General features: G+C 51.7%; 1 protein-coding gene across 6 annotated transcripts; it reads right to left on the bottom strand.

Annotated features, from left to right (window-relative positions):
- Positions 1-764: 764 nt before the first annotated feature.
- PPCDC (phosphopantothenoylcysteine decarboxylase) lies at positions 765-25,686 on the bottom strand. Of its 6 annotated transcripts, XM_021693943.1 has the most exons (6): positions 25,671-25,686; positions 20,696-20,895; positions 6,740-6,835; positions 5,762-5,890; positions 1,737-1,905; positions 765-1,301 (listed from the first exon to the last, which is right to left on the bottom strand). In XM_021693943.1, the coding sequence occupies exons 2-6, from the start codon at positions 20,828-20,830 to the stop codon at positions 1,216-1,218; spliced, it is 615 nt and encodes a 204-aa protein (XP_021549618.1). In that variant the 5' UTR covers positions 20,831-20,895; positions 25,671-25,686; the 3' UTR covers positions 765-1,215. The 6 variants fall into 6 exon arrangements, with proteins under 6 accessions (XP_021549618.1, XP_021549619.1, XP_021549616.1 ...); XM_021693944.1 differs by lacking the exon at positions 20,696-20,895 and having other exon boundaries at positions 25,671-25,684; XM_021693941.1 differs by lacking the exon at positions 25,671-25,686 and having other exon boundaries at positions 20,696-20,975.
- Between the last annotated feature and the right edge of the window lie 1,936 nt (positions 25,687-27,622).

Raw genomic sequence — 27,622 nt, 5'->3', positions numbered from 1 at the left:
GTGCCCACACACCCCTGGCCTGGAAGGCAGGAAGCCAGCCCCAACCTCAGCTCCAAACAGGCCCACAAGCCCCTCACCACTGCAGCCGCCAAACAGCAATTAGGTCAAAGGCAGGGTGGTGGGGTTTTCTAGGGCAGAACACGTGTCTCTCTGGAGTCTACTTTCTGAATTCCTGTGTGCCGTTGGGTGGGGTCGGAGGGGAGGCACAGACACTCAGGTCCCGGTCTCAGGTGCAGCAAAGCTGATGAGGACATCAGGAAGCAAGGGGCCTAGGTTCCAACCCTGCTGGCTGTGTGCCTGTCATTTGCATAAAGGCCACGTCAGCTTAGGGCTGGGGATTTTACTTTTCCCAAAATGAGAGGGTCTATTTCAGTAAATGTTAGCAAAGCTCACTGGTATGAATACATATCTAGCTTTAACTTCCCTTTAGTTGACATTTATTACTATGTAAGAGGCAGGGAGGCAGGTACCTGGCACACATAACCTCATTTCATTCTCTCAACAACTCCATGAAGGTAGGATCATCCAGATGAGGAAAGCAAGAGTCAGAAAGGCTGAGAGCCCTGAGCCATGGTCCCACTGCTAGCACATGGCAGAGGTGGGATTTGAACTAGGGTCTGTCTTAACCACCACATGAGATTGGCAGGAAGACACGCCAGTCAGTTGTCAGCCCCGACCCTTCACCAGCCACACCAAGCAATGCCCCTGATCTCTGAGACCACAGACAGAGGTAAAGGAAGGACACGGACTCCTACAGGTCACTCTTCTTTATTCCGCATTACCCCCCGGTCTCACCGCATGGTCTACGGGGAATCTCAGCGTCTTGCCAATCACAGGCTTCTCTGACTCTGCATGGTGCCAGGGCAGCCCACCAAGGAGCTGAAGCGGCTCCCAGGCACCAGGGAGAATCAAGGTTTCTCTGTCATCCCTCAGTCCCCCTCCCAGAGCACAGGGACGTACAGCAGCCTGCTGTGCCAATCCCAGGGAAAGGGGAGGAGGGTTCTGGAAAGCAGGCATCTCTTAGCTGGAAAGAAGTCGGGACCTGGGCCTTTGTTCTAATTGAACCTGAAGCAAGTCAGGCCCCCAGCCCAGGACAGACTCCTCCCCAGTAAATGCAGAAGTCTTCACCGTATTTTGCCAACATCCACCTTCTTCATAGACTTGGCCTGAAAACACGCTGAGTGCAGAGGGACACACATGACAGAAATCCTGGGTTCAACTCTGCTGAGAGCCACCGTGCCGGAAGAGGATTTCTTCCACTTTGCCCACAATGGTGCCCACCTCGGCCATGGCCCCTAGACCTAGGGAGCAAGGTTCTGCTGTGGCCTGCAGACTGAGGCAGGCACCCAGCCCCCACCCACCCTGCTCAATGCTCCCGAGTGCTCCACCCAAAGCCCAACGCCTGGAAGGCCAGGACCATGTCTGCAAGAGCCAGACCCATCAAGTCCCTTCCAAGGCACCCTCAGGTCAGGCCCCAGGAACAGTCACAGTAACCACTGTGTACTCGGGCTGCCTGCCAGGGACACCAGCCACTTGACATATACTATCTCGTTTAATCCTACCAAGTCTGAGAGGAATTATGACTTCCATTTCCCAGACGAGAAAACCGAGCCCAGAGAACAGTTTTGCCTGAGGTCACGACAGGCTGGGATGTGGACCCAGATCTGACCCCGGAGCTGAGCCCTGCTGTGACTCTGGGCTGTGGGGATGGCCTATGAGCCTGGCCAGATGCCCACCTTGGTCTCCACACACCAACTTCTTGGCCACACAAGGTATCTCAACATAGCCGAAGGCCTTGAGCTGGCCCACCTGCTGCGCCGTGATGGGATGCTCCCACATGACGGTGTTCATCGCTGGGCAGAAGAGCAGGGGCTTGCGGCAGTCCCAGGCTCGGATGACACAGGTCTGTGAAGAAGGGCCCAGTGGGGTGAGTGGGTGCCTGCCGCTCTGCCTGCCACCCCTCCCCAGTGCTCCCAAATCCTACCCACCGTCCTCTGGGTCACAGCCAGAGGGCTTGGGATGATGGGGTGCGACTTGTCCGTGTCCCCCCGTCTCGTGTCTCCTCAGCCTCTCCACCTCCCCACAGGGCCTGACACACAGGGGGTCCTCCCCCAACACGCGCAATGGCCCCGCCACCTCCACACAGACCCCCACTCCTGTGCAGAACACGCTCTCTGAGCCAAAGCACAAGGCTTCTCCACTGTGGGACACACCTCACAGACAGAAGCCAGCCAGGGGAGCAGTTACCCCCAAAGCAAAGGCCCAGACCACTCATCGGGTGGAGCCCATCCACCCCAACTCCGGCTCTACTTCGAAGCCAGCTAAAGCTTGGCATGAGAACACCTTCCACACGACAAAAACCCTCTCCTCTGCAGTATCCCACGCACCTCACTGCAACCCTGTAAAGAAGGTGCTGTCCGCGTCACATGGGAAAGCTGCACTCCCCAAGCTCCCATGGAGATGATGATCCAGGGCATGAAGCCCTGCACGCCGCCCCGTGGGGTCTTCCACCGTCCCACACAGCCTCACTACCTCCCGAGTTCCAGCCCATCCCACCAAGTCACACACCAGAGGGGCTGTGAAAGAGACCCACCTGCCCAGCGGGTTGCGAAATCACAGACCTGGGTTCAAATCCCGACTGTGCTATCTACTCTTGCTTCAAGCCGGGAGGACTTGGAGGAGTAATTTAATGTCGGGAGTCTTAGCTTCCTCTTTGCAAAAGCCCCCCTCACCGGATGGTTGTGAGGACAGAGGCTGGAAATGCTTGCAGCTCTTCACACAGGGCCCGGCATCAAGGTCAGGCTCCCGAAACAGGAGCTCTTGGTACCACCAGAGTAGCACTGGCTCCCGGGGCCAGGGGCTGCACCGAGGTTCCCCGGCTGCTCTGGCACCTCCTTCCCAGCTGTGGGCCCCTTGGGGAGACAGTGGTCAGCACACCCCATCCCTGAAGTGCAGCCCGTGTGGGAAGAGAGGGGGCAATCCAGAAAACAATGCCGGGAGCAGGCCCGAGCTGATGCCCGGCGCTCTCGGTGCCCCTGCCCTCTCCTGGGGATGGGAAGGAAGTGGGACGGCCCGTGGCCTCAGGATCTGGCTGCTTGTGTAGACCCAGACACCAGCGTCTGTTTCCCACCGAGTCCTCTCAGTGTGGCAACCAGGCTGAGTGGACAGTTTCAGTCACACTTCCTCTTGGCCCCGTGCCACCTGCCGCTTCTGTAAGAGTCACGAACATACCTAGAAGCGGCCCCCTGACAGCGTGTGGAGTGTGGTGGGCGCTGGCTTGGGGTTTCTAAGCGTCTTCGAAGCACAACACACCAACAACCGGAAGACAAACCCAATACCTCCGCGTCCCATGCCTCTCTAGCTCTTCCCACCTCACCTCGCAGCTCAGCCCTTCGCAGACAAACCACAGCTCCTCTGAACCTCCTGGCAGCAGGAGGGATGAGAGGAGGCCTCAGTTCCCATGGTCACATCTGTTTGGTCAGTGCTCTGTTCAGTACCTCAAGCTCTGCCCCTGGGAAGCTGCGTGGGCAGAGAGAAGGCCTAGATCCAGATCAGGAGACCAGCTCCCAGCTAGACTGGCGACCCAGGGAAGTCACTCCTCTTTCTGGTTCTGCTTGGCTATTTTTTTTTTTTTTAAGTAATCTCCACACCCAACATGGGGCTCAAACTCACGACTCCGAGATCAAGAGTTGCATGCTCTACCAACTGAGCCAGCCAGGCGCCCCTCTGCTTGGCTATTTAGCACAAAGAAGGGGCGAGGGCCCAAGTGGGCCGGAGGGCAGATGGTGATGCACCTCACCCAGGCCAAGGGCCCAGAGACCTGGTGCACAGGTTCACACCTAGCATGCTGCTCCTCTGGCACCCCAAGTTCTAGACACTGGAAAGGGAGATCTGAAGGAAGGGGGCAGCAGGGCGACGTTTTCAGGGATAAAAGGACAAAACATCTTTTAAATGAGTACAGAGCTATAGGGCAAGGATGATGACAATTTAAACTTTATGAGAGGGACGCCTGGGTGGCTCAGTCGGTTAAGCATCTGCCTTCGGCTCAGGTCATGATCCTAGAATTCCAGGATCGAGCCCCATGTTGGGCTCCCATTCAGCGGAGAGTCTGCTTCTCCCTCTACCTCTGCACCTCCCCTCGCTCCTGCTCTCTCTTGCTCACTCTAAAATAAAATAAACTATGAGATTTGTAATTCCTTGAAATATCTGTGCCTTCAAGTGAAACCTTTTGAGGCAAACAGCCTCAGTTCAGCCAATTCAGGAGGAGGGAACCCTGAAGATTTCAGGGAGTGAGGGCAGCTTTGAAGGAAAAAGGGAAGCAGAGTTTTGCAGGGGAAGAAAGGAGCCGTCCGAGAGCCAGCCCAGCCTGGGGCATACCTCCTAGAGGTCAGTGTGCTTCATCACATCAGCTGGTGCTGGCCAGCCAGTGGGAAGCCTGGAGATCTGCTGAGATGGTGCAGGTCACATACCACTCAGGCCTACAGGGGTGAAAGTGGCCTGGAGCCTCACCTGCTCCAACTGCCTGGTCAGCCACACACCAGCCTCACTGGGAAGCCTTCTGAATAACACCGCCCCCAGGCTTGCCCTTCTCTGTACTCCCCCACCCCTGCTCCTGGCTACATCATCTATGTGCCGCTCTTCTGGTCACCCTGTGCTCTTATTCAATCACTAGCAGATTCTTCAAGAAGTGCCTTACGCACCCATCAATAAGCATGCAAGGAGACTAACCTCCTATCTGACCCACCAACATTTTGACCCAGCTTCATTATTTACTTCTTCTTCCTATTAAACTCTGAAAATCTCCTTGCTCTTTGCCAAAGTAGAGTGACTAACGACCTCATACATACAGTAAGTATTTATTGAACACTTACTATATGCCCAGCACTGTCCACTGTCAAAGGACCAACTGGGGTCACTGAAGACTGTACCACACACCAGAGCATACTTCCTTCTCACCTGTGTGGGTAACCAACCCTCTCCTTCCAGACTATGAGTTCCCCGTATCCTGTGTGTCTCAGCATGGGGCTCGGTTCATGTTAGGGAAACGTTCAATGCGTGAGGGACGTGGGGTAATAATGGAGAAGGAGGGAGGACAGAGATGACACACCTAGCTCTTCCCAGGAGGATCATATAAACAAGGCCTTTTAGGACAACAGCTCCCTGGAGGTCCCTTAGGCCGAGGACAATCCCCACTTTGTGCATCTGGACTTCTGTTCCTCTCCTCCACCAGCCATCGGCTGGCACCTCTCCCCGTGTCTCCTCCCTTCCTCTCTAAGCTTTCCCTAACACACAGGAAAACCACATTTCTGCCTTGTGGCCAATGCTACAGGAGAGATAAGTGTGCACAAGAGATCCATGAGGAAGTAAACACTCTTATCAGATCGCCCATGTGGATATCCAGATCCTGGGGAGAAGGCAGGGCTAAGGGGGGCAGGCAGTGGGGCTGAGCAGGGAGACCAACAGAAGAGCACATTAAGGGCAGCCCATGAATGAGGGACAAAGGGAGAAGAGCTGAGCATCAGGGGGGCAGGTGAGAGGTGGACACCCTCAGAGAGCACACACAAGCTGAATCCATCCATCTGTCCACTGGCCGGAACACAGGTGACACCAGGTGGAGGGGAGGGGGTCCAGGGGGACAGTGTTCCAGGCAAATCAGCCCACCATAAAAAGAATTCCAAGGCAAGAACCCCATACAAAGGTAGTCTGCAGCTCGGCAAACCAGGAGTGAGGCCCAGGGAGGGAGGAGGGTAGAGTCACTCACAAGCAAGTTGTCACATATGCCACTGGCCACCTTCCCCAGGGTGTTGGCATCGAGAGGAGCCACCAACATGAGGTCGGCCCACCTCCGCAGGTCAATGTGGAGAACTGGGTCGGATCGGCACTTCCACATCTGGCAGAGGGAAGGAAACGGGGTCATTAAGCTGGCTACTCTCTCAGTGCGGAGGGAGGTATACGTAAGTCAGAAACCAAGGGAGACCACCTGAGCAAGCCCTGTCCAAGTCCACTACTGTTCCCTCTCACAGCTAAGCTGGTGAGCACCAGCTGTGGAGCCGACAGCCTGAGAGAAACCAGGCCTGAGGAAACAAATACCCCTTGTCTCTCCAAGCTATTCCCTTTATGGTTTGGTTTTCAAGAGAACTGACATCTGGCACGGAACTCCTGGCCTGTCTGCTTGAGGCGGATGCTTGGGTTGTCCAAGCCCGTGGAAGGGCTCTGGGGCGGCGAGAATGGAGGGGGTGGGGTGGAGAAGACAGGCCAGCCAGAAATGTTCTAGGCTGAGAATGTTTCAAAATGCCTGGCAGGGCACCCCTGTGAGGCCCACACTCGATGTCTGGTGAATCGGCCGGTGCTTGCCCCGCTGCGGGAGAACAGACGCAGAGCCCAGCGGCCGTGGGAAGCGAGGCACCCTCCACAGCCCTGACACTGGGAGCCACGTGGACAAGGGTGGTGGGAATGGAGCTCCTCTGTGGTTTCATCAGCCCAGATAAGTGCAAGGACACTCAACCTGAGGCACGGGGCCAGGGCCGAGCTCTGCCTGGGGTGGGAGGAGACTTCAGGCCTCCCGCAGGCCAGAAGCTACACACGTTTTCCTCATCACCTCTGCCCAGAGGGCCTTGACCACTGACTTGAGCCTAGCCCGTCTGCTCTGGCCTCCAGGACCACGGGCAGCAGGGAGGACACTACTGTCCTGCTGTTGGAAACACGATGGAACTCTGCCCTGGGGCCCCCGTGCACTGACCTCCCATTCATCAGCGTCGCTGTAGAGAGTGACAGGAATGTCCTGGGGGCTGTAGAAATGTTTGGCTCTCTCGGTTGTGACCACTGCTACTTCCAGCTGTCACCGAGAAAACAATGGAGGTGGAGAGGGAGAGGGAAAGGAAACTGTTACCAGAGCCACCGGCCTGGAGGCCGCACAGGGCCAGGCCAGGCAAGTGCCTTCTTCACAGCCTGGCTGTGGAAAAGACTTCTCCCTCCTCGGCAGTGAGCCCCATGTTTGCATAGCTACTTCCGATGTCACCCAAAGGTCAGGCCCCACCAGATGTGACCGTTTCACTTCCCTATCTGAGGGGTTGTTGAGGAATGAGTCACCAACTGCCCAGTGCATATAAAGCTGCAGGCTCCTGCCACTGGGGCTGAGAGGCAGAGGCAGACAGGAAGGAATGCAGGGTAAGAGGAGCCACCCCAAAGAGCTCTAATCCACACCGCAACCCTGCCCTCTGCAGGCCAAGGTACTGGGGAGCTGGGGCCTGGCACGCGGTGGCTGCATCCATGCCCCAGCGAGAAAACAAGGCAGAGTCCTTTCTCGTACTTCTAGGAACAAGGCCTCGTGGGCTCTGGTTGCAGACAGACTCCAGGAAAAAAAAAAACCTGTGTACCCTACACTCGTGGGGCAAGAATGAAGTTTACCTTCACACTCCTCATTCACAAGTAATTCATAATGCAAACAAGGGTACGGTTAGTTGTGTGGACAGCACTAGACCCAGCTGCCATCCTTCGTAAAATGAGGTGATAAACCAATACACTGGCAGAGTAAACGAGCTCCAAAGAAGTGGCTGGGAGGGAAGGGTGTAGAAAATCACATCTCTAGGGGACATTTATCCAGGAGACAGAAGAGTCAAGGGTGACAAGGACAGAATCATCAACTGGCTACAACAGGAATCCCGTGTGGCATGTAGGCCAGATCCAGCCTGCAGACATGCTACTTGGTCTGCATGAGGTTATAAACATTCTTGAGCCAATATATACAGATTGGGAGATTTCACATAGAAAATCCAATTTCTTGGCTTCTCTTGAAAAACTAAAAGCTCTGGCACTCTGGGGCCCACATTCCTACTTGATAATGGTGGTGTTGCGTCACAGCTGCCTCTTGGGATAGAGCGTGCCCATGCCAACTCACAGAAGCCCCATCCCTCCCTATCGTCTCACTGAGGCCCCCCTCCTCATCTGTTTCCTGCCTATCCTGCGGCAGTGACAGCATTACGCACGTAAGAGCAAAGCTGGGACCAGGAAGCAGACATCTCAGAGAAGCAAAATTCGGTACTTCAGAAATCTGCTATTTCTAGCTCTACTGGAGAGCTCTCAGACATGTCCACTCTCCCTCACTCTCCCTTAGAATCTACCATCCCCAGAACTCGCGCAAGACCTCAGTGACCTTTTTAAAGGTCATTTAAACCAAACTCCCACTGAGTACTGGTGCTCCCTCCAGGGCAGCTCTGAACAAGATGGCGGAGGAACAGGGCCACCTTCTCTCCACGGCACCGAGGCCTGGAGCCCACCCGGGACCAGCACAGGCAGGGAGAGAGCAGAGGAAGACAGGACAGTGCCAAGACTCTCAAGATACAAGACAGTGGCAAGGTAAGACAGGGGAACGGTAAGTTAGAGCTAACCAGAAGAATAGGTCACTTTCAAACCAGCAGAAAACTCAAGCTACACAATAAAGGATCGGAAAGGGAAAAAAAGCAGAGAAGACACATGACAAGTAGAAAGCATTGAGTAAGACAGCAGAAGTTAAGTCCTAACATAACAGTAATTAGAGTAATAGATAATGAGCTAAATTCCCTGATCAAAATTCAGACTCTCATACTGGATTTTTAAAGCCCTCTATCACATCAAAATGTGTCTGAAAAGACACTTTTAAAACAAAAGGATATATCGGGGCACCTGGCTGGTCAGTTGGTGGAGCCTGTGACTCTTGATCTTGGGGGTTGTGAGTTCAAGCCCCAAGTTGGGTGTAAAGATTACTTAAAAATAAAACATTAACAAAAAAAAAAGATGGAGCGCCTGGGTGGCTGAGTCAGTTAAGCGTCTGCCTTTGGCTCAGGTCATGATCTTGGGGTCCTGGGATCGAGCCCCACATCAGGCTCCCTGCTCAGTGGGTAGCCTGCTTCTCCCTCTGCCTCTGCCCCTCCCCCCGCTCACACTCTCTCTAATAAATAAATAAACCTTTTTTAAAAAGAAAAAAAAAGGACATATAAATGTTAAAAGAATAAACTTTCAGTTAAATAAGGTACATTCAAACTCTGCTGCCCCCCCAAATAATCCCAGGACCCTGGAATCATGACCTGAGCCAAAGGCAGACGCTTAACGACTGAGCCACCCAGGCGCCCCAAAAGGGTTTTTTTTTTTTAATGATATGAACCAAGAACAGAGAGAAGAGGACCAAAAAATCAAATAAAGTGAAAACAAAAACAAACCAACCAACCCCAGAAACCAGCAGGTAAGACATGTCCACACATTTCTGGAAAATGAAAGTAGAAGGAAGCATTAGCAGACTAGATAAGATGCTCATGTTTTTTTATGAACATTCGGGGAATAAAAAAGAACTCTTGGACATCAAAATTATAAACAGTGAAATAAAAAACTCAGAATAAGTGTAGAAGAAATCTTGCAGAAAAAAGAAGACAAAGATAAAAAAGATGGATAATGTTAGAAAAATAGATGAGAAAATCAGAAGATCAATTCAAGAGGTCCAAAATCTGCCTGAGTTGCAGAAAGCAGAAAAATGGAGGTGAGAAAAATCATGAAAGAAATGGAATGGAATCTCCCAGAACTGAAGAACTCAGAGACAGGAGGCATCTCTTCTGCCTGCCCGCTGTCATTGGGTCAGGCTCAGGGGACCCGGAGCATCAAGTCCCTGGCACCCACTGAGTGTCTGTCTGTGGAGCCTGAGCCCACAGCACCTCTTCTGGAAGCCACATCCTCCTGCTGACATATATGTGGTTTGCAATCAGCAAGCTCAAGAGAGTTCTTCTCACCATGTTGCTGCTAAGCCGCAAACCCCAGCCTGTACCTGCACAGCTACTTTTCTGGTCCCAAATGCAGTCTGTCACACTTCCCTGGTAAATTCTACTTTCCAGAGGTGGCCCACAGAGAGTTCCTCAGATCTCAGTCCTGCTCTTAGCCAGCACACCATCAGGAGCCCGCTACCCCCACCCCGAGACAGGAACCAAATCATAAACAGAACAAGGTCAAGAGCAGAGCTCTTCCCTAAGGTCCATGGGGTGGGGGTGGGAGGTGGGAAGGAATCAAGAACAAGTCCTTTCAAAGTGGGATCTTTCACTGTTTATAAAAACAGTGCTGACATCACTGTCAGGTGGTCCAGGGGGATGTCCTAAGACTCTATTAAAGGCCTCACCTCAATCCAGAAGTACTTTGAGGTCCAAAAAAATAAACTGAAATTATTAGGCCTTGTTCCCAATGAGCCTGATCAAGCCCCAGAGACAACCACTTTCTGAGAGCTTTTCTAAGTGTTTGCAGACCTCGTCTATGGTAATTTGCCTTTTTGATAAACAGACATTAGTCATCTCTAGCCCCCAGGCCCTCTGCTGTTTCCCACCCATCCTGTAGGCAGCCAGACAGACAGAAATTTGCCCAGGAGGGGCACCTGGGTGGCTCAGTCGTTAGGCGTCTGCCTTCAGCTTGGGTCATGATCCCGGGATCCGGGGGTCGAGCCCCGCATCGGGTTCCCTGCTCAGCGGGAAGCCTGCTTCTCCCTCTCCCACTCCCCCTGCTTGTATTTCCTCTCTCACTGTGTCTCTCTGTCAAATAAATAAATAAAATCTTAAAAAAAAAAAAAAAGAAAGAAATTTGCCCAGGAGATGAATCACCCAACTTGGGTTCAAGTCCCTTCTATCACCATTTGTCCTGCTTTTTCAAGCTCAAAAGATGGAAACAAAATGGGACACAAGAGTCTCTCTGGTTTCTTTCTGTTCCCTCCTAATATTATACCATTGGCCTCCAAGACCAGGCCGTTTCCCCGTTCCTCTCCCAAATATATGTAACAGCCCTGTTGGTCGTCCTGAGTTTCAGGGCAAGGTTCAGTTCATTCTGGTGGCCTCTGGGCCACGCTCTTACCTCCGTCTTTGGTTACATGTTCTCCTTTCCATTTAACTGTTTTCCAATCTCCTTCAACAGAGAGCTTCCCAGGTAGACATACCGGTTTCTGGATACTGCCTTCTTTTCCTCATGGGGATCACTGTCTTTCATCTCTAAGAGCTTCCCAGCCACCCTGAACAATGTGCCACGTAAGAATATCCCAGTTCAGGGGTGACTGGGTGGCTCAGTTGGTTAAGCGTCTGCCTTCGGCTTAGGTCATGACCTCAGGGTCCTGGGATTGAGCTCCGCTTGCTCAGCAGGGAGCCTGCTTCTCCCTCTCCCTCCTGCTCCCCCTGCTTGTGCTCTATCAAATAGATAAATAAAATCTTAAAAAAAAAAAAAAAGAATATCCTAGTTCAGGGTAGGGGCAGAAAAAAATAAAAGAGAACATCCCAGTTCATCCTCTATTCTGAAATCTAGAAAGCTACTTCCTGAAGATCTAGTTCCCCTACTTTCCCTAACTCCCAAACCGCCTGTCAGTTCTCATAAGGAAGGACTGTGCCTAGGGCTAGTCAGAAACATTCCCAGTTTGGTAATGGCCCTGTTCTGGGGCTCCCTTCTCCCTCTCAGCTCTTGGCCTGAGCCTCCCCTGGCTCCTAGGGAGTTCAAACCAGGGATCCAGGTGAGCCTCCCACCCTGGGCCCCTGCTTGAACTCTTCCCTCTGAGCTCCTCCCCCAGTCTCGAAGTCCATCCTTCTCTGGCTATCCTCCCAGGTTATACAGTCATTGTTAGGGAGCTTCCTGGGGCCAATATCTTTACCACAAGAGTAATGTGAAGAGTATGTAATGAACCAGTCCTTCCTGATGCCCGTCCCCTGACCCCACTGAAGCAGCTACCTCTCCTTGACCCTCATGCTGTCCAGCAGGCCCAAGCCCGTTTTTCTGGTTTTAGAGGGATGTCACTTGATCTAATTCATCAGCCCTATGGGCTTTGTTCTTTCATTTTCATTCACTCTGCCAAATGTCCTGGGAGCCAAGGACTAGGCCCTAGGTCTGCACACTTAAAAAAAAAAAAAAAAAGGAAACAAAAAAAAAAGGACATGTTGTGTTACCTTCTGAGATACTAAATAACTCAGACTATTCACTCATTCACCCTGACCTTTCCCCTAGCAAATGTCAAGAAGCCCTGGCAGGGCAGAAAACTCTTAAGGACAGGAACCCACCTTGGCTTTCTTATACCCCTCATGGGTCCTGGTAGAAGCAGAGCTAGGATTAAAACAATCTCCCACACACTGGAGAGTTCCTGAAAAGCAGCCAGAGCTTGGTCCCCTGGTGAGGCCCCTGCCAAGAGTTTTTATATCTAATATTTAAAACCTGAACTTCTCGGGGCACCTGGGTGGCTCAGTTGTTAAGCATCTGCCTTCGGCTCAGGTCATGGTCCCAGGGTCCTGGGATTGAGCCCCACATTGGGCTCCTTGCTCCGCGGGAAGCCTCCTTCTCCCTCTCCCACTGTCCCTGCTTGTATTCCCTCTCTCACTGTGTGTCTGTCAAATAAATAAAATCTTAAAACAAAACAAAACCTGAACTTCTCTGTGCTTGGCCAGACTTTATTATATAAGCTGTCTGCATTTTGCCTGGCATTTATAGAGGTTCCTTCCTGAAACCAGTTGGCAAGTCTAGTTTCCTTTTCTCTACGGAAGGTACATTAGCAATCCCATCTGGGGTTCCTGGAGAGTCAGGGAGGGGGAAATGGAAACAGATTTGGGAGTGATACCTCCACGTCTACTTTTAGGCCTAGTCTGGCCCAGGCTGCCTCTGGGGCAGACTACCAAAGGGACTTGGGGAGAAGCACTTTCACAGCCATAGGATGAGATAAATCCCATGGCCTGCATTTCCCCCTCCCATCCTATCTCTGGCCTCTACTTACTATCACCAGGAGCCAATAGCACCCCCTGCCCAAGTTTGACAACCAAAAAGGTCCCCAAACATAGTCCAGTGTCCCCAGGGAGGCAAAACTGCCCGAGGTAAGAACCAGTTCTCTACAGGACCATCCAACAGAGCTCTCCAGTGACAGAAACATGTCACACCTGTGCCGTTCAGTAGCCTGCTACTGAACCCTTGAGGTGTGGCTAGTGTGACTGAGGGACTGAAGTTTTGGCTTAATTTTAGTAATTTAAATTCAAATGTGGCTAGTGGCTACTGTATTAGATAGCACAGCTCTGGCATATACAAGTAAAGGAGAGACCCAGCCAGAACCCCCAGCTGAGTGGCCCGAAAAGAGCAGGTGTTCCTAGTAGGGCAGGCGATGATAGCTTCACAGGAGGCTGCTGAGGAGTCTAAGGAGGAACACCTGCCATGCCTTACGCTGCCACAGAGCAAGGAACCCAGCGCTTTGGTGGCTCGGGCCTCTGGGCTAGCACATCCAGCAGAGGCCCCTGACACTAAGCTGACCAGTGTTGACACTGGTTGTGCCCAAAGCCTGGGAACCAGCCAATAAGCTGACACGAATCTGAGCGTGGGGGTGGTGGGTATACTCTAGGAAAAAGTACTCTTGGTGCCCAGGGCAGTCAGCACATAGGGTGGGGAGCTGTGGAGGAGGTGGCCTCATTAACAAATCCCTGAGGGTGTTCCGGTTGGCTGGGTGGCTGTCCCAACTCATAATGTTCCAGCTCATAATGATATCTTGACTTTTTTAAAAAAGATTTTATTTATTTGAGAAAGAGCAAAGGTGAGGGCAGGGGTGGACAAAGGGAAGGGGAGAGCAGACTCCCCACTGAGCAGAGAGCCCCACATGGGGCTCGATTCCAGGACCCAGAGACCATGACCTTAGCCGAAGGCAGATGCTTAACTGACTGAGCCACCCAGGTGCCCGGTATCTTGACTTGTCAAACATTTACTGAGCCTACATATACATGGGGGCCGCAGCTGGTAAGATACGAGCTCTGCCCTCAGCAAAGACTCAGTCTAACAAGTAGGTGCGGTATATATGACCTTGACCATGAAGCAAGGCAGACCAGGTAAGAGTCCACAATGTCCTGGGAATTCTCATCCTCACAGCCATGGTTAGCTTGAGCAGAGAATGCCTATGCTCAAGATCTGAGCTCCTCAAGTTCACTTGCTGACAGGAGTCAAGAAACCTGGCCCCAAGCACCAGTTCTGCCAGCTCACTGGCTGGGGGATGGGGGGGGGGGCAGGTCTTGGGCAAATCCCTCTTCCTCTCTGGTCCTGGTTTCCTCCTCTGAGCCATGAGCCATTTAAACCACATGGCCTTCAGGGGCCCATCCAGCTCACTATGCCATCCCAGCCCTCTTGCCCTTTCCCACCAGGCTCTCTGGGGAAAGCCATTCTCCATCAGCCTCCCAGTGGGCCTCCTGGGGGAGCTGGTGTTCTGGTCTCAACAGCCCTTCCTGCCATTCAAGCAGGACTGAGCTGCCAGTCCCTCTGTGCCCTTCCCCAGCTAGAGAAAACTCTCAAGGAAGGAACCTGAAAGGGAGACCACAGCACTCACTCCCTGGAGGAACTGGCCAGGGCGGAAGGGGCCGGCCAAACCAGCAGAAACCTAAATAAATGCCTCAGAGTGGTACAGCTGGACAGACCAGTTTCCACAACAGGACCATAGGGCAGGCAGGTAGTGCCGCCCCCGCCCCCCCATCCGCCGAAAGAAAGGAAAACCTCAAACCAGGCCTCGTTTCTCCCGCTTCCTTTTCTCAGCGAGCATTAAAAAAAAAAGCATAAAGTTGCAAAGAATGTTCCATAATTTTCCCACCAAGAGTCCCACTGACTTTAAAAATAAATATACAGAGGTTAAAAAATGAAGATTGAACAGAATGATACAAAATGCAAGCCTCCCTTCCTGCCCCCATTTCTGCACAAAGGTGACTACCTCCAGAGGAAAATTTGCAGGCTCAGATATGTGAACATATAAAAGGAACCATACAATATACCAGCGGTCAGCAAACTTTTTCTCTAAAGGGCCTGATACTGTTTTCAGTTTTGTCACAACTACTCAACTCTGTTGTAGCGAGACTGCAGTCATGGGCAATACTTAGATGATCGTGTGGCTGTGTTCCAATAAAATGTTATGGACACAGAAATTTGAATTTTCACATAATTTTATGTGTCTCAAAATATTGTTTTTAATTTTGCAACCACTTAAAAATGTAATAACCATTTTTAGCTCACAGACCATACAAAAAGAGGTAACGAGACCAGATTTGGCCTGTGGGCCCGTTTGCCCACTCCTGTACCAGGCTCATTTCATCTACATCTTGAGGACTGTCCCACATCAACATGGAGATCCAGCCATTCTTCTGAACCGCGGCCTTTATCCATCTCGAGGCTGGACCCAAACTGCACCAGAGCACTCTTTATCCTTGGACGTTTTGTTTCCAGTTTTGGTTTTGTTTTGAAATGATAAACAATGCTTTAATGAACATTCTTGTACATACAGTGAATCTCTATACCCTACAGGATTCAATCCTACAGGTGAATAAGGGCTATGAACACTTTGTCTCTCCAGACATTGCCAAATGGTCCTCCAGAGAAGCAGAATTTACTTCATATTGCATGAGAGTGGGACCATCTTTCCCCCACCCTTGACAGTAGTCAATGTCCTGACAGGCATTCTAGAAACTTAACCCTTGGGGTGCCTGGGTGGCTCAGTCTGTTAAGCATCTACCTTCGGCTCAGGTCATGATCCCAGGATCCTGGGATCAAGGCCCACATCAGGCTCCCTGCTCCGCGGGGCGTCTGTTTCTCCCTCTCCCTCTGGTCCTCCCTCCCCCAGCTTGTGCTCGCTCCTCTCTCGCTCACTCTCTCTCAAATAAATAAAATCTTTTTAAAGACAGAAAATGGGGTGCCTGGGTGGCTCAGTCGTTAGCCATCTGCCTTCGCCTCGGGTCATGATCCCAGGGTCCTGGGATCGAGCCCCGCATCGGGCTCCCTGCTCCACAGGAGGCCTGCTTCTCCCTCTCCCACTCCCCCTGCTTGTGTTCCCTCTTTGGCTGTCTCTCTCTGTCAAATAAATAAATAAAATCTGAAAGAAAAGAAAAGAATGGAAACTTAACCTTGTCCTGCCAGCTCTCCAAATGGGAGACTTTCTCCACCTTTCGAAATGCCCCTCTGGCTGCAGCCCTGCTGACGCCTGCCCGGCAAAAGCTAGAGAGCCGTATGTCTCCTCCATCCAAGTGAGGGGGTGCTCAGACAGAACTTCCACCCAATTACATGACAATTGTGGAACTGCAAACACCCGGAAGCTCCCGCATCCCAGGACCTTCTCTCAAGCTGCCTTTGGGTCCTATTCCTTTATGCCCTTATCTCTAGAATCTTTGACCACTAGTGCCAGAAGAGGCCTTGAAGACAGATCATTCTAGTACCTGCTGCCCCCCCTCTTCATTGCAGGGCTAAGAAGACCGAGGCCATAAAGAAGACCTGAGCTGCCCAGAATCCCTGCATGAGAAATCCTCTAGGCTTGGCTGCCTCTCTTGAGGTACAGCCGGCCCCCACTAACCAACTCCCCCCAACCACAGAAAGTATCCCAGGATTCTTGGCAGTGGCACTCTGCCTGACTGCTGGTGTGTGAGTCATGAGGCCAAATCCACCCCTCTCCTGCACCCCTCCACAGTCTCCCTGGTCTGGCTCTAGCCAGTGGCTCTCCTGGGATGCCTGGACCCACTTGTGAGTCAGGAATAGAGGCCTACCTTGGGACATAGCGAGTTTGGTTCCAGAACACTGCAATAAAGCAAATATCACAATAAAACTACCCAAGTAAGTTTTTTGGTTTCCCAGCACATATAAAAGTCACGTTTACGCCATACTGTAGTCTCTTAGGTGTGCAATAGTATTATGTCTAAAAAAAGCAACACGCGTACCTGGAGGAGTGCAAACAACACTGACCCCATACCGGACTCTCCATCTTGTTCGTGCCCGAGCAATGACCTCCCTCCAGACTGCATGTTCAGGCCTTGTGGTGGTTAATGTCTGCCCTGACCAGAATGTGAGAAGGGTTGTTCTGACCTTCCCTAAGGAGGTACACAGACGGCACCACGTTAGAGAACGACTCGTTGACCTCATCACAATGCCTCAGTCTATAAAAGCTGTAGATTGAGGTGCAGACTTGGCAGAGCATAGCTGCGCAGCGCCTCGACCCTCACCCCCCCAACCTGCCTGCCCTCCCACTCATCGGCAAGTCCCCCTGCATAAGTCTCTGTAATGGAATGGAGTGGCTCATTTCTCAGTCTCAAAGTGCCTTCTCAGGCTGGAGGATACCTTACTCTCCCTCCCCCACTTCTAACAATACCCCAATTAAAAGTGGTTTATTGTGGGGCACCTGGGTGGTGCAGTCAGTTGAGCATCCAACTCTTGGTCGTGATCTCAGGGTTGTGAGATCCAGCCCCATGGTCTTGAGACTCTCTCCCTCTGCCCCTCCCTCCCCAAAATAAATAAAAATAAATCTTTAATAAATAAAGTAGTTTATTGCTAAAAAAAAGGCTAACCATCATCTGAACCTTCAGCAAGTTGTAATTGCTGATCATAGGTCTCCATAACAAACACAATAATCAAAAAGTTTGAAATATTATGAGAATTACCAAAAGGTGACACAAAGTGAGCAAAGGCTGTTGGAAAAATGGCACCGATAGACTTGCTCAATGCAGAGTTGGCACAAATCCTCAATTTGTAAGAAAACTCAGTATCTGCAAAGCACAATAAAATGAGGTACACCTGCAGTTATGAGCCAGATCTGTAGAATCACCCAGCTCCCTGCAGCCCACGCTTCAGCTGCTTGTCTGCTGGCCAAAATCTAGAAATGCCTCGGGAGCTCAGGAAAGCCCTGAGCATGTGAATCCATGATGTAGGCAAGCAGCTGAGAAGGACAGTTCCAAGGGACAGACTGCTCCTGGGGGTGACGCAGAAAGAGGGCAATGGGGAGATCAGTACCATCAGGGAGTGTGGGGAGGCCACGGCATCGGGCCAAGCAAGGGTCCCCCTCTGGTTGTCTCACAAGGACTCCACCAAGGGAACCCAGGCTCCTTGGAGAGCCGTTCTACCTGCGGGATGAGCTGGCCAAGAAGTGAGAGGGCAGCGGGCCCCTCCACGGGAGCAGCTGGACTGTGGATCCCACAGCTCTTCCCACATGGGCTATCTCGCCAACCCCAACAACCCCACCACGTGGCTGGCCCAAAGGACATGACAAGGGGAAAGGAGAGGGTGAAGGACAGGAAACAAACATTGTTAAGCAGCTAAGCACAGCTCCTGGCACAGGACAAACTTTCATTGGTGTCCCCTCCCCAAGCCTTGACAAGAGCCTGAGGGGATGGGTGGTTGTAATCCCCTTTATTTTAAATGAGAAAGGCAGGCTCCAAGTCCTCCCTCCTAGGTCAGTGCCCTTCTGGCTGCCTAACTTTCAGCTGGGCTCCAGCCAGCGAGAGAACCAAGTTCCTGTTCCAGACAAGGCCTGTCCCTGTCAGAGGGCCAGGGCCTGGGGTGGGCTGGAGAGCCTCCCTACTTCACGCAACCCTTTCCTCACACCCCTGTAAATGCTGGCTGCACGGGACGGCAGGAAGCAGGGGAGTTGCCATTTCCCCCAGCTCTGAGGCTGCCCATCTGTTTCCTGGGATAGGACGCCCTGCCCCCTCTCCCCCAGTCCGGAAATCCACTTGCTCTGGGGCTATGGGAAAAGGGAACTGCATGGCTCCCTGCCTCCCGAGGGGCAGAGGCTGTCACTGCTGTAACAACCCCTTCCAGGCCTCCAGGCCTCCAGGCTTCCTGCCCTCACAGGTCTAGCGAGCCAGCTCCTACCAACGGTTCTGGGCCTATGGGGGAGAGGGGGCAGGCCACAGGTGGGGCAGGCCATGGGTGGGGCAGGCCACAGGTGGTACTGCCCAGCAGCACCAGTGCCCAGCAGCCACGAGACTCACCTCCCTTCCCCCTTCTAGCCTGGCTGGCATCTCTGGCTGCCTGCTTCACTGCTTGTCCCAGCACAAGGGGTCGGGTGAGGGGGTGACTTTCCGGGTAGAAAGTTTGTGGAAAGTAAGGGGAAAAAAAAGATTTCTCATCCCTGCCTTCAGTCCTGACACAGTCATCTGCAAGTGAGCACTGCCCCCTGTTGGACACACTGGGTACATGTACCTGTGCCACTGCGAAAGGTACCACGTAGATACAGGGAAAAAGCACAGCCTGGGGCCCAGTGGCGCACCCAACAAAAGTAATGTGCAACATGAGCAATGTCAAAGACAACCTAAGATTCCCCACACCTTGGTCAAGATTCTCTCCCAGACCAAACTCTCCTCTGGCTCCTCTGCGCCACTTTTTTGACTAAGCCTATCCTGGGGCCTAGTCCTTAAGTTCCTGTTAAATGGGTTTAGCCAGAATCCCCCACTCTCGATATCTGATCAGCCTGGATATCTCATCAGGCTCCTCATCCCTCAACAACCCCCATGTGATGACTGATCACCTTGGCCTGCCTGCACTAAGAATCCTGTCAGGACAGTTTAGCCAGAAGCCCCCCTAGTCCTGGTATTTCCTCTTAGTAATTTTCCATCCACTGCCCTCCACCTGCTCCTTGCCTATAAACCCCCACTTTTCCCTGTTGTATTTGGAATCAAGCCCAGTTCTCTGCTGAGGTCTCTTTTCCCTTATTGTGGTAGTTTTTCTTAAAAAAACATGTTTTTACCACTTTACTGCCCATCTCAGGTTTTTCTTTAATACATCAAATGAGGGCACCTGGGTGGCTCAGTCAGTTAAGCAACTGCTTTCAGCTCAGGTCATGATCTCAGGGTCCTGGGATCAAGTCCCACATCAGGCTCTCTGCTCAGTGGGGAGCCTGCTTCTCCCTCTGTGCTCTCTCTCTCTCTGAAATAAATAAATAAAATCTTTAAAAAATAATAATACATCAAATGAGTTTTATTTTGTTGTTTTTTTTTTTAAGGTATTTTATTTAAGTAAATTCTATGCCCAATGTGGGGCTCGAACTCACAACCTGGAGATCAAGAGTCGCATGCTCTACCAACTGAGCCAGCCAGGTGCCCCTCATCAAATGAGTTTTAAAAGGAAGGGAGCAATGCCACATGGGCTGAAGCAGGCCAGGAAGGCTTTCTTGTAAAGTGTTTGTGCAGAATTTAGAGAGGCAGAGGAATAGGAGGGCAGCATAGCCTGGCAGGGGCCAGGCCAAAGCAAAGGCCATTAGGGTGGAGTGTAGGCAGTGGGAGTTCAACAGACCTTAGAGACCAGACAAGGAAATGAGATCAGTACCTGCTGGATTTCACACTGTTTAAAGCCTTGAACTTTTCCCGAAAAAGAATCTGCCCCAGGACCCTACTATATAAAAATATATATAAATATATAAAATTGATCAAAATGGGGGTACATTTTGATGTATACACTGTGGAGGCCCCTGGGCATCTCTGAACACCTGAAGGAGCAGTTTGAAACCAGAGCCGCAGGCAATGGGGTACCCCTGACGTTCCAGTGCATCTGGACAGACAGGTGTCTAACAAGGGGAGAGAACAGAGGCGCAGTGTTCAAGATGAAATGGGGGTGGGGTGCCCAAGGCAGCAAGGGGACACCGCAACTGTGCTGCATTTCTCCAGCCAGCCCTCCTCCCACACCAGCACCTCAGGGAACCAGGATCAGTATATGGGAACCCAAACCCTCTATTCAGCAAAGTGTTCCTTTCCCAGTCTCCCCTCACACTGTCCACACCCTCTCATCTAGTTCCCGTTATACTGAACTGTCTCCTGCCTCCCCTACACACTAATGCACACAGAGGGCTTCCACAAACACCATTAACAAAAAACCCCAGGCACTGCATAAAAATGGGCCGGCCCCAGAAGCAGCAGCTCTCCACCATCAGACTGCTACGCTGTCTAATAAGCATACTCACACCAGGAATGTCCAAAAGCCTAGACACCAGAAGAGGCAACTTCAGGGCTGCAACACTCCCAGTGACACCCACGAGAACATGGAACTGTCTCTTCACCAAGGGTGCAGCAGCCGGACTTGAGGCACTGGATTCCATGTGGGGTCTAATGGCTTCGAATCCCGGGAGCCTGCCAGGACGGCCTCCACAAAGCTCTGTCAGGACTTAAAATCAAAAAGCAGAATAAGGGGCACCCACTTCATTCATATGTTCGACCAGACTGTCTTGAGTACCCTGGGCCAGATACTCAGGTTACTGAGGGGTGAGCAGTCCCAGCGGCTGGGGGCACACGATTTGATGAGAAGGTCAGGTACCATGTAATATGGCCCAGTGCTGTGAGGAAGGTCTGCACTGGGGGCTTTGGCTGCCCAGGAGTAACTGTCTGAGGAAGTCAGAGACCCAAACAAGGACATTCAGCTTGAGTCCTGAAGGACCAGTATGCTTCCCAGAGAAAGAAGGAAATAACCATGCAAGAAGGAATAATCCCACAAAGGTGAAGAGGCCTAAGGAGGGTGGCAGGTTTGGGGAACAAGGAGCAGCTTAGGAGTGAGGCTAAAGGGTGATGGGAGGTAGGGGGTGGCAGGAGGTAAGGCTGCAATCAGGTCAAGGGCAGTGTCAAGAGCAGTGAGGGCCAAGGTGAGTTTTCATTTTAGAAAGACAGTCCTGGTGCCAAATGTGGACAGGACCCTGGAGGTGGAGATGGGAGGAGGCTGGACTGACTGAAGGGAGTAGCAGGATGGCACGGGTTCAGGGGCGCCTGAGAGGTGGTAAACCCTAGGCAACAGGAGGACTTGGGTGATCCAGGGAGTGGAGACATTTGCCTCTCTGTCACCGTCCCTTTAGATCAAACTGGACACCACTCTGCAAATCTAAGCCCAGGAAGAAACAAGCATTAAAGGGGATGTTGGACACCCCCATGGGACCAGATGCTTGGTTTCTTCCTCTGGCCCTCAGATGTCGCTAGGAGTGAGTGCCCAAGATAATATAGCTGACGGACACACCAAAACCTACACTCTGCAAGCTGGGTCAGCAAAACGTACCCATTCCATCAGCAACAATCACTGAGAGCCAATGACATCTAGCACTGGGCAAAGGAATTGTGCAAGACATGCCACTGTCTTTGGGGAATCTATAGATGAGTTGAGAAGAGTCACACCTGAAATCATTTGAGATGGGCCCTTCTCTGGGATGCACCTGTCTGGTAATAAGTGATTCCACTGTTCCTGTTTCCTTGCCTCTCCCTCTCCACCTCCCCACCACCACCACTGCCACCAGCAAGCTCCCTGAATGTGGGACCAGGTCTGATCACCAAGAGCCAGGCACCTGGTGGGCCCTGAACCTCTGCTGGAGGAATAATAAATTGTACCTTCTGAAGCAGAGTGAGGTGTGGGGCACAGGACACTGGCACAGAAGCCTGGCTGGTGCATCAGGAGCCCTGGGCCCTGTCCATGGTTGTTTTCCTGAGCTCGTGTGTGACCCTGGACCAGGGTACTTCTCTCCCTGGACCTGTCTCTTCATCTGAAAAATACAGAGGTAGGACCAGGTGATCTCTGAAGCTCCTTCCAGTAGAAACTTCTGAGTCAATGTATGAAAGACACCAGTAAGAGCTCTCTGTACAAGAGTCCTGGAAGGGGCGCCTGGGTGCCTCAGTTGGTTAAGCGACTGCCTTCGGCTCAGGTCATGACCCTGGAGTCCCTGGATCGAGTCCTACATCGGGCTCCCTGCTCAGCAGGGAGTCTGCTTCTCCCTCTGACCCTCCCCCTTCTCATGTGCTCTCTCTCACTCTCTCTCTCAAATAAATAAATAAAATCTTTAAAAAAAAAAACAACAAAAAACAAGAGTCCTGGAAGATGCACTCGAAATGGGCAGAATCAGCAGTGGGAGGGGAAACCAAGGCAAACCCCAAGGAGGAAGTTATCTGTGAATCACCCAGTGGCTAAATCTGTGGCTGCACACCCATAGGGGCTTCCTCTTCACTCCAGAGGCTCCTTGGTTTCCGAGGGCCTCTTTGCCCAGTATTTGCCTTCAAGACTCAGGCACACACCCACATGAGCTGAGGATCCTATTTGGATCTATTATCCCACTCCTAGATGCCCAGACCCAGGAATTAATCAGCAGGAGTTAAGCACAGACCAGTTCCCTAGAGCAAGACTCCCCCAAAGTTCCGTTTGCCAGCTCCGTTTCAGTCTCTGCTCTACATCAGGGCCTCAGCTAGGGCCATGCTTGCCCAGAGCAGAAATGAGTCTACTCCAGGGCTTGGGGAGCCCTGTTAGCAACTGGCAGGATCTAGAGAGTCTATAAGCCAGCCCCTTCCCAGATCAGCATGCTGATTAGCACCCTCAGTAGGTGAGGGAGGCATATTCTTGATTCTCCAGGGAAACCTACCTGCCAGAGCTCAAACCCTGACCCTGTCCCACCCCAGCTAACTGGTGCCAGGACAGGGAGATTCCTGCCAAACCAGAGGCTGAACTTCATCTCTGCAGCCCCTAAATCTCCTCTACATTCAAGCTGATATCATTCCTAAGGAACTGGTTACTGAAAGCAATCAGTTAAACTGAGGGCACGGGGCGCCTGGGTGGCTCGGCTAAGCGGCCAACTCTTGATTTCAGCTCAGGGCATGATCTCAGGGTCCTGGGATCAAACCCCGAGTCGGGCTCCACACTCAGCAGGGAGGCTGCTTGAGGATTCTCTCTCATCCTCTCCCTCTGCTCCTACCCCTGTTCATGCGCTCTATTAAATAAATAAATTTAAAAAAAAAAACAAAACAACAACAACCTAGGGCATGAAGCCATGTTGGGAATTTCAATTACTTCCCCACAGTAGGTGATACAGCCCAAGATTTACAACTTAGCCTGCTGAGCAGGACTTGCTAAGGACCAAAGCCTACCTACCTTTAGAGAAAAGTGAGTGTGGGTTGGGTGTTGGGGACATAGGTACTTGAGTAACAGAAAGTGGTTAATTTAACAAACATCTGAAAGCAAGGTCAAACTGGTTCAACCTAACAGTCTTGTGAAGTGTGATAGCTGGCAGTTCTTTATGTTTACGTTAAAAAAGATCAAATCCCAAACCAGTAAGTCTGTTACTCTAGCCCACTCCTGTTAGAACCACCTACTTGCACAGCCAAGGTGCTGTAGATAGTGCCTGATTTTTCTGGGCTTTGCTGGACTCATAGGAACTCTTGAGCAGCAGAAAGAGTTAGCATGCAGAGAGGTTATAAGGGCTGAAGGCTATGATTACTGAGCCTCAAGCTCCCAGGACACCAGTCATGCAGGTAAGTCACAGCCAGAAAAATGGCAGGTTCTCTACCCCTTATAAAGACAGGACCAGACAGTGGCGCCTGGGTGGCTCAGTAGGTTAAGTGTGGGACTCTTGGTTTTGGCTCAGGTCACGATCTCAGGGCCGTGAGATCGAGCTCCACGTCAAGTCCTGCTACACGCTGAGCGTAAACTGCTTAAGATTCTCTCCCTCTGTCCCTCCCGTCTGCTCATGCGCGTGCGCTCTCAAAAAAAAAAAAAAAAAAAAAAAAAAAAAAAAGGCAGAGCCAGAGCTTGCTTGTGGCAAGCTTGCGATGTGTAAACCTCCTCTGATGAGTTTAATTAGGGCAGAGTTAAGGTTTCAGGAATACCTGCCAGTCACAATAGGGGCATGTGTGGAGCCACACAGAACCAGGGCTAAAAAAGGGCCAGACAGTACAAACACTGCCCAACACAGGAACAGTGAGGGGCTGGGACCTAGGACAAAGCAGAACCAAACATGGAGGGTTGGGGGAACAGGGATCCAGGATCCATTAAGAGCTTATAATCTTTAGCGTAACGTTAAAGCCCCTCACTCCTGGCCCCAGGCTTTTGCTCTGGCCCTATCTCCCACCAGTCAACACACTCTATTCTGCCCTCCTAATAATGAGCAACTTCTAGCTCCCCAAAATGTCACCCTGCCCCCAAATCCAAAGACATTAAAAGGCCACAGGGTACTTTAAATCCCTGTCCCCAAGGTAAGGCAAGGAACTCAGGAGAGAGCTCAAGGCCTTAGCATTCTGCTAGAACTGCTCTTCTCTCTCACTAGAGGCAGGCATGCTTGACTCTGCAGCTTCTGCAATCCAATTTAGGCACTCCTCCTCAAGCCCACATGTTGGGGATATATACATATATTATACATATTTGTATTATATATATTGTATATAATATATATTATGTATTTATATATAGTTTAAAATATTAACTAAGTATCATATTCACACACACACACACATGCACACACACTGGCTACTAGCAAGGTAGTTACAGCCACTGCGAGAGACGTGGGGAAAACACCCTACTCCCAAAACATTCACCAATTCTCCAACTATAGCAATCTCTCCCGCTTATCGCCTGGTACAGGCCTCTAAAGGACAGGAGAAAGTTTTTCTCTGGTAAAATTTAGCCTCATTCTAATTTTTAAAAACCATCAGCACTTTTAGGCGGATCTAGAGGATATAATTCCAACATACCAAGGCTTTCCCTTTTCTATTTTACCGATTTTTTAAATAAGGGGAACTGACGGGGCCACCTTTTAAACTAGTTTAAAAAGCACTGAACAATCGCAGTGCAGCACAAAGCAGGGGTGGGAACACACAGATACAAATCCCCCACTCCAGACTCGAGCCAGGAAGAGGTCCCAAATGCGCCGGCAGACAGGTAAGTACAGTCCCAAAGGCGCGACAGTCCCCACACAGACACGGCCGCCAACCCACAGTGGCGAGCTGAGCTTCACGGGCACAGATAGGAAACTGAGGTCACACACCCCCGCGGACCCACAACCTTCACACACATACACACGCGCGCGCGCGGGCCAAAGTGAGGTCACGCATAAACAGTCGCGGACCGACAGTCGGCGAAGCTCCCAGGGCCTCCCTACCGCCGGGCCGCGAGGACACAGCCTCCAAGGACCCTAGCCTCCTCACCCACGCCTGGCGCGTCTCGGGCAGCCCCAAATATCGCGATATCTCAGCCGCCCCTTCCTGTTTCCGCCTAGCACGTAGTCTCACGAGGGCGCCCGGCTGCCTACATGTCGCGCAGCCTTCTGGGAGCTGTAGTCTATGTATCTGCCTCCTGGTAGTTGTAGTCCACTCGGGAGAGTCCTGCCGCGAACAACCCGGTTGCCGTTCTTAGTGTTGGTGCCCTCTTCTGGGTCTAGCCTAATTGTCTCACCTCCTCACCCCACACCCTCATCCCACATGTACACACTGCACATCATTGGGACACTTTATACTGAACATTTGCCGAGCCTCTCCTATGTTTTAATGCACAGGATACGGAGCTAAATCAGACTCCTCCCTGCTCTTCAGACTGGCAGGGGGACAGGAAATTACAGAATAAGATCCTCCATGAGGAAGCAGAGGGACCAAACAACGAGAGGCAGGGAGCCCTCTCAGAGGAGTCACTCAAGCTGAATCTTGAAGGATGACCAGAAGCTTAGATAAAGTGTCAGCACAGCAATACAAATGGAGGGCACAGCATCGGCAAAAGGAAAGCAGCAGGAGAAAACATATTGGGTACACTTCGCTGCCTTCTTCATTCTCCAGCATCGAGACCCCCACAAGCCCTGTGTTTGTTGAGGCTGCTGAATCTGCTGCCAGTCTCCATCAGTGAGAACTGAGGTGGGGGCCCTCTGTGTTCTACCCTTGCCCTTGCCTGCAGCGACCATCTGGACCAAACCACCCCTCACCCATTAATCCAGCCTTCTAATTCCTCCTCAGGCAACTCAGAACTCCTTCTAACAGGCAGGAGGCCGACTCAAGGCTGCCTCAGAAGGAATCACACAGAGGTGTGTAACTTTTGGCCCCAGGGAATGACAGACCACAGACCCACTTGACCCACCCTACCTCCAAGCCCCACAGCCCACAGTGAGGCTCCACACAGGCCCACATGAAGACACATGACGCAGCAGGACACACAGGGCCAAATGTTCCCCTTTATTAAGGTTCACTCAATTACCACAGACAGACATTAGCTCAGGCAGGTCAACTGCCAGTTGGACAATGGTCTGTGTCTCCTAGAAACAAGGGGGAGCAGTAGGCACCAGCAAAATGCGAAAACAGGTCACTGGCTGGCCAGACCTGAGGATTCCCAAAAGTGACCTGGGCCTTCCTCCACCACACCCCAAGACAGACCATCCAGCGGAGATGAATTCATGCCCAGCCCCCACTTCTCATACTGGTTCCCTCCCTAGGAAAGTGCATAGTTGCCTGGAGATGCAGCATCCCAGGGCCTGGACAAGCTGGGTCACATACAGGTAACAGGCCTTCCCAAGAGCAGAGCTAGGGCATGGCCATATAGGTGTGGGCCAGGAAAGAAGAGAGGCAGGTAGGACAGGAAACTGACTGCAGGTGGCATCCAACAGGAGTGAGCGCTACCACAGGCCTCCCGGAGCTACCAGAGACTATGAGAAAGGGAGCCAGAGGTCTAGGGTACGGGAAAGGAAGGGTGAAGAAAACCTAGACCTAGGGTCTCTTTTTAGGAACTAGAGGCTGTGACAACTGCTTTCTGGAGAGAAAATGGTCCACCTGGGTGGCTCAGTCGTTAAGCGTCTGCCTTCGGCTCAGGTCATGATCCCAGGGTCCTGGAATCGAGTCCCACATCGGGCTCCCTGCTCAGCAGGAAGCCTGCTTCTCCCTCTCCCACTCCCCCTGCTTGTGTTCCTGCTCTCACTCTCTCTCTCTCTGTCAAATAAATAAATAAAATCTTTAAAAAAAAAGAAAATGGTAAAGCAGAGAGTCAATCATACTCTGGCCCAAGTGTAAGGGACCATTAGGAAGAGAACTTTTCAGAGGACTTGGCTCTCCTTACAGGAAAATGAAGTGCCTGGAGCTCAAAGCTCAAGATGGCACCTGGAAGCCCAGTTGTTGGGTTCCAA

Source organism: Neomonachus schauinslandi, chromosome 9, assembly GCF_002201575.2.
Source record: "Neomonachus schauinslandi chromosome 9, ASM220157v2, whole genome shotgun sequence".
In the NCBI taxonomy this organism is placed as follows: domain Eukaryota; kingdom Metazoa; phylum Chordata; class Mammalia; order Carnivora; family Phocidae; genus Neomonachus; species Neomonachus schauinslandi.
This window is presented reverse-complemented; position numbering and strand designations above follow the sequence as displayed.

Coding starts and splice junctions, on each gene's coding strand:
- PPCDC (XM_021693943.1), bottom strand. CDS start 20,830: ATGGAATCCAGTGCCTCAAGTCCGGCTGCTGCACCCTTGGTGAAGAGA. Junction 5,891..6,739: donor GCGACGCTGATGAATGGGAG/GTCAGTGCACGG, acceptor TCCCTCTGCCAG/ATGTGGAAGTGCCGATCCGA. Junction 1,906..5,761: donor GCATATGTGACAACTTGCTT/GTGAGTGACTCT, acceptor CCTTCTTCACAG/ACCTGTGTCATCCGAGCCTG.